The sequence below is a fragment of the Tupaia chinensis genome, unplaced genomic scaffold (assembly GCF_000334495.1).
Source record: "Tupaia chinensis unplaced genomic scaffold, TupChi_1.0 Scaffold000243_1, whole genome shotgun sequence".
Lineage (NCBI taxonomy): Eukaryota > Metazoa > Chordata > Mammalia > Scandentia > Tupaiidae > Tupaia > Tupaia belangeri.
In genome coordinates this window covers 225,615-232,270 of record NW_006159721.1, presented here as the reverse complement: position 1 = coordinate 232,270, position 6,656 = coordinate 225,615, and the positions used below count along the sequence as shown (strand labels likewise).

General features: G+C 41.0%; 1 protein-coding gene across 1 annotated transcript in view; it reads right to left on the bottom strand.

Annotated features, from left to right (window-relative positions):
- Window positions 1-1,101: 1,101 nt before the first annotated feature.
- LOC102500824 (fibroblast growth factor 16) overlaps window positions 1,102-6,656 on the bottom strand; it is an 8,134-nt gene continuing 2,579 nt past the window's right edge. Inside the window, exons 2-3 of the mRNA XM_006148779.1 lie at window positions 2,943-3,071; window positions 1,102-1,347 (exon numbers count right to left, since the gene is read on the bottom strand). Coding sequence (XP_006148841.1) covers window positions 1,102-1,347; window positions 2,943-3,071 — 375 coding nt within the window. The remainder of the gene's footprint in view (window positions 1,348-2,942; window positions 3,072-6,656) is intronic.

The window sequence follows — 6,656 nt, the reverse complement described above, 5'->3', positions numbered from 1 at the left end:
CTTCATCTTCATATCTGGAGTAGGAAGGCACTGATTAGGGTTTCTGACCTTAGGGTATTGGGTCCTAACCAAGACACAAAGAGTTTTTCTATGTTTAGTCCTAAGCACAAATGAATACTTCAGAAAAAGCTATAGGTTCAGGTCTCTCTGACATTTTGGTTCACCACTAAGTTTAAAGTCTTAGAACTAGAAAAGACCTCATATGGGGTCCCTGGATAATGCCAACACTCTGCATGATCTAGCATAGGCATTGTGATGCTGACATCTGGAAACTATAATGAGTTAGAGAGAAAGAAGCTGGCCAGCTTTGTGGTCAAACTAAATGTACAAATCAATAGAATTAGACAGTGGTTTACAATATAAAGACAATTTTATTGCCAATAAAAGCCTTTAATAACTCATTTTATCCTGTTTCAGTAGGACCTTATTCTTTCTGATGAAAATCCAGTCATAGCATCTCTCATTAAAAATAAAATTATTTTGAAATAAATAAATATATAAAATAAATAGCATATACATTTCATAAATAGTTTGTCCTTATGCACAGTATCCATGCTTACATTTTAATATCATTTTCTTATAACCTACCCCATCTCCCACTTCCAATGGCAGGAAAACTGCATGTCAGGACAGATGAGAAATCTACAGAGCCAATGTAAGATAGTTTGCAGCAGGGCTATTGCCCTAATGATTTCCTTAGTGAGACTTTTCCAGAGCTCTGTTGGTAGCATCGATGACAGATTTCTTGGTTGTTCATTTATACCCATAGTCAAGGTATTTGGGTAGATTGTGGGGGCAAGACACCCCTGGCCCTTGGCAGGGACCCCCATTCTTTGTTGTGCCACCTCAGAGGAAAGAAATTGAAAAAAGAACAAAGTATATACATAATTCCCTTGAGCCCCCCCCAACCCTCCCCAAAAGAACCCAACTTTGATATACACTTTGAACTTCAAGGGAACAGCTGAGTTGAGTTGAACAGTAAGTGCTTCTCTGTTATCTAAATTGATAGGAAGGAAGAATTGAAAAGCTGTGAGTATTGTGGTTACAGAGAGAACTGTGGCCCCAGAGTACATGGGTCACAGAGGTCATACCAGGAGTCCATTACCTATAGCGGAAGAGGTCTCTGGACAGGGAGGGCAACTTAGAAGGATCTACTGGCCTGGGTAAAAAATGAGTGAATTTCTGATGTCGTTTAGTCCTGCATCCCTCCCGGGGTGAGCCATCTTTATTCAGGGCCACATAATACTGTCTCTCCGAATCCGAGTGTTTGTACAAGGTGGATGCATAGGTGTTGTACCAGTTTTCTTCAAATTGTTCCCGGAAAACACATTCATGTGTGAGTTTCTTCTGTGAGGGTAAGAAAATAAAGCAGAACCCATTATATGACTATTAGTCCCATCCTAGCTTGCTGGAAGAGAAACCCTGAAATAGTAATAGCACATTGATATTAGACAATTTCAGTCCTATCTCCTCATATCACTGTGGTATCTTTAAAAAAAAACCAAAAACAAAAACACAAAATGGTCCTGTTTATATCTCTTTCATGAGCCACAAAAAAATGTTTTAGGTGATGGGCCAGCTAATGGCATAGTAGTTAAGGTGGCTGGATCCCACATGGCCAAACATGTGGATTGAGTCCTGCACCTGGCGGCCTAAAAAACACACTGGGTTTGTGTGTGGAGGAAAAGGGATTATGGTGTGGCCGTCCTTATTGGGGGATGATTTCTCACTTTCTTTCTCTCTCTCTGACTCTTCTGACTCTTTCCAATGAGTGCATGTGTTCTATGACAAGAACAACAATTTGATGAGATCTTTCCTGAAGGGAAGAAATTAAAGGAGATGGCCTCACCTAGCTCTTGGAGCCCAAGAATTTCTGCTATGACTTCCCAGTGCCCTGCTGGCACCTACTGAACTACTAAGTTTCTCTCTACTTAGAGCTAATGTTGTTCAAATCCATTGAGATTACAGTCATCCATGTCAACTGACAGGCAAAGGCCTGGGATCTATATAAAGCTTCATGGGAGGTGAGCTGTGATCTCTCCTAATAAAGGGTTTCAGGCCTATCAGTTGGAAAGCTCAGAAAATATCTTGAAAAGCTCCTCCAATCTGGCTACTTCAAGCTGGCAGCTCCTGGGTCTCTTGCCTCTGTCCCTTCTCACACTTGATCCGGCCACCATACTACTTGCTGGGGTAGCCGATACTGAGTGCTGGGGACAGGCCTATCTCTTAGGTGTCAGGGAAAAATGTGTTCTGATTTCATGGGGTACAGACAGCCAGAAAGTATGCTATGTGACTCAAAAGCCAGAGCCAGGAGTTGGGATCCCCTGAAAGGGTTAAGGTCAGCAAAGTCACTCACCATTCCCCAGCACTGGGACAGCTTCCAGAACGGAGAAAATGCACTGAAGCTAGCCTAGTCCTAGCTGAAGGCTTAGGGCTGTCACCAGACCCTGGAACCCTCATCCTTCATTTGTCTGTTTCATTTGGTCGTTGGGATTCAGCTGAAACAATCTGGAAATCAGGGTCTGTGTTGTTAACCTCAGAATCTTCAATTTGTAGGCCAGCTTTTCTACTGCCTATTGGTGTGCCTTGTTAGTCTGCTACTCCTCTGGATGCTCATTATAGTTCATATATGTTCCTTGGAAGAATTAATCCTTCAAACCCTGACCATCTACTGACAAGTCAGCACAGCTTCCTGTTATTGTCACACTAGCTTGTTCTCTAATGGAAAAGGTGAAAATAAGAAAAGCTTATGCTTTGATGGGGCTAAGTGAAGTTGTCATGTAGCAAGGTCCCTGGCAACCAAGAAGTGACTAGAAGAGACTAATCCTTTACTCTTGACAAAAGTGTTTTTAAGTGCTAGATAAAGGATTTTATATTTTTACCATATATTGTCCAAACACTAGTAGTTATAGTCTCCAATGAAAAGAAAACCTTAAACTTACCGACCCATAGAGTTCTCCTCGTTCGTTCATTCCTAGGTACAGGCCAGAGTCTACTCCCCGGATGCTGATCAGCCCCACAGCCAAACTGATAAACTCCAAGATGCCTAGGCAAAAAAGTGAACACGATTCCTGTTCAAGTTGAAAGAAAGTTGTCCAGGTGACAGGAGCGACGAGTCATTTATCCTCAACTGCAGGCCAGTCCTGTGTGCCCTTAGTGAATAAATTATCTGATGAAGCCATCTTTTGTGGCAAGAAAGGAACCTTAGAGAAGGTATTCAGTCTCTCTGGGCCTCAGTTTTTTTTCATATGTAAAACAGGGAAGAAAATCTCTGCCCTTTCTCAACACTTAGGCACACTATGAGGAGGAGACGAGGAGACTTTGCCTACAAAAAAGCTTCATAATTACAAGGTGCTATGACTGTCAAATACTACCTGCTTCAGGAAATGGGAAGGCAGCTTTTTAAATGGAAGAATTAGGCCAGGTTTCTGTGTCTTTCCCAAAGTCATCTCTCTCCTCCCTAGAGGCTACATCATTACTTTGTTGTCCTCTAGGCTGAACTTGTTTTGTACCCTCTTAGCTCCCATGTTCTTAAAGCCACATGAGGCTGTCAACTGCCTGTAGCTGACTCTAACAAAGGCCACACAAGTCACTCACTAAATTTGTTCGCCCTGCTTTTATGGCAAGAGGCAAAACTTGGTTTCATGAGAACTTTCTTTTAAAAAAGTGTTCTTAGCTAGTGTCACGTAGCCCCAATCTGACAAACTTGTCATTTTTTCCCCTCCCTCTTGAGAATTTTTAGTTTATTGGTGAAGTGTTGGCAAGGTAGTATTGGACCAATGTTGATTTGAGATGTTGCAACTTTGAGGGGAAAAGGAAGAAATTCACAAATGTCCTTCTAGTTGAGAAGGTTAGAGGTAAAGATTTGAAAATGTTTTCATTTACCCAGCAGCAATGGGGGAGGGGGAATTAACTATTAAGATGGGAAAAAGATCCAGAACTGAAACCCTGGTATTGAAGACATTGTAATTTTTCCCTGAGATAGTACTTCTATTATCTGAATACAGAAGTATGGGGGAGCAGTCTTCAAAAAGTTCATGAAAATGCATATTATGAAGATATTATGCATGGATTTCAAAATATTTTTTTGCACCAAAATAAACTTGTACTTAAATGATAAATAAAGTACCATGAACTTTTCAAAGTTCCCTCATAATAGTCAATTAGATTCCTCTTTGATATTCCTGCCTCTGACTGCATTTTTTAAACATATAGACCAAAAACTTGATACAATTAAGGCATCCAAAGGTATGAAATGAACTCATATTTGACTTTCTCATCTCAAAATGTGATTGCTTTTTTTTCAATGTCAGAGGGCACATGTGCATGCTAGAAAGATACAGAGAGAGAAAAAGCACTGGGTGGGTCATGCCACAATTTCCTTTCCTCCATTCTTCTAGCCTATCAAGATCCTGGGCATGCCTGCACATACGGGTGTGGTTTCTTCAAGCCTCAGGCTGGGATTAAATCATGGATCCAGCTCCTCCCATATAGCCCTTAATCACCGTGTTATAGGCGGATCTCTGTAATTTTTTTTTAATGTTATTGTGTATATTTAAGATAAACAACATGATGTTATAAGTTACATTTGTATAGTATATTTAAACTTATCAACCCGTAGAGTTAACCTGATTACACTTACATGAGTTACACTTATATATAGTAAAATGGTTACTATAGTGGAACAAGTCCATCATCTTAGTTACCCATTTTTCTTCCTGTGCCAAGAACAGCTATAGGCTGGCAAGTGGTGTGGCAGCTAAGGGCGCTGGACTTCTACATGGCCGACTGTAGTTTGAGTCCCGGACCTGGCAGCTTGCTTTCTCACTTTCCCTCTTTCTCTCTCTCTTTCTCTTGTTCTGTCCCTCTCTGGTCAAATTAAAATAAATAAATAAATAAGGTTAGATAAACTAATTCTTTCTTTATTTAAAAAAAAAAGAACAGCTATAATCTCATCTAGCAAAAATTCAAAATATACTACACTATTATTATTTTATTTATTTTTCTTTTAGAGACATTTTTGCTATATAGTGTGTGTACTTACAGAGAGACACAAAGAGAAAGAGAAAGAGAAAGTCAGAAACCAGTCCCTGGGGGGTATGGCCACACTGCAATCCCTTCTCCTCCATGCAATCCCTTCTCCTCCATTTTCCTCTCAGGATTTTGGGCATGCACACACATATACCTGGCTTGAGTTTCAAGCCACTGGGTTTGGGGTTTGAACTGTGGTTAACCATATGGGATCCCAGCACCTTAACTAGTACGCCACCTGCTGGCCCCACACTACACAATTATTAACTGTAGTCTTCATGTTGTACATCAGATTTTCCTATACTAAAATGCAATTCTCAAAGGTAATAATATTCTATGTAATCTTCATAGGGAGTGTAATTCCTTATTTTTTAATTTGTCAGAGGGCACATGCACTCGACAGAGAGCAACTGAAAGGCAGACAGAGAAGGAGAAGGAGAAGGAGAAAGCATCCCCCAATTGGGAGTGGTCTCGTCATAATCCCTTTTTCTCAGTTTCTCAATCCTGTCAGGATTTGGGGTGCCCAGGGTGCTTTTCAATCTGCTGAGGTCGGGACTTGAACCATGTGGTGGGCCATGTGTAATCTAGCTCTTTTAACCACTAGTTATGGCCAGCCTGAAACTGATTCCATAAAGATAAAAAGTCAATTAATTTTGAAATGAAAACTCCAATGGAAGTTTCCTGCAGAACCTCAGTGATTCAGGGTGGTGAGCCAGTGTTCAGGTACAGCAGCAGTGGGGTCATGTGTTTCCATAACCCACTGGATCTATTTGAAGAATGTAAGATTCCTCTACCATTCTATAGAATACTCAGGGTTTGACCTTTGGCCTTTCTTATTGAAATCCTTCTATTTTTATACTTGGTCTGGTTGTTACCAACTTTTATAGTACAGAGAAAGGAGACTTGGAAAAAAGAGATTGACAAAAGATGGTAGGCGGAGAAGGGAAAATACCTAGTGCCAAGTAGAGATTAATCAGACACTGATGTAATGGACTCAGATCTTCAGATGCACTGCACAGGGCTCTGCTTTTGTTTTTGTCTTGCTTTTATTTTAGTTTTTTAAAGTTTTGTCAGAAGGTGTGTGTACTTGCCAGACAGAGAGAGAGAGAAAGAAGGAAAATGAGAAAGCAACCCCTATGGAGAATGTCACAAAATCCCTTCTTTATCTCTCTTCCTTTTGGGATTTTAAGCATGCATATACACATGCCCGGCATGTTTTTCCAGCCACTGGGTCTGTGCAGTTGGCCACGTGAGAGACAGCTGCCTTAACCACTGGCTCCTGCCCCGTTTAACTTTTTTTTTTTTGGTTTGTGCATTAAGGTACATGAACTCACCAGAGAGAGATAGAGAGGGGGAAAGTGAGTAACTACCCCCCTCCCCAGGGGGATGGTTATGCTGCAATCTCTTCTTCTCCATCTCTTGGAATTTGGGGCACACATGCACATGTGCCTGGTGTGATTTTTTAAAATTATTATTATTATTTTTAGAGGTTTTTGCTATAGGGTTCATGCGTTCGCCAGAAAGATAGAGAGTGACAGAGAGACAGAAAGCGAGAAATCACCCTCCGGGAGGATGGCCATGCCACAATCCCTTCTCCTCCATTCTCCTCTTGGGATTTTGGGCAC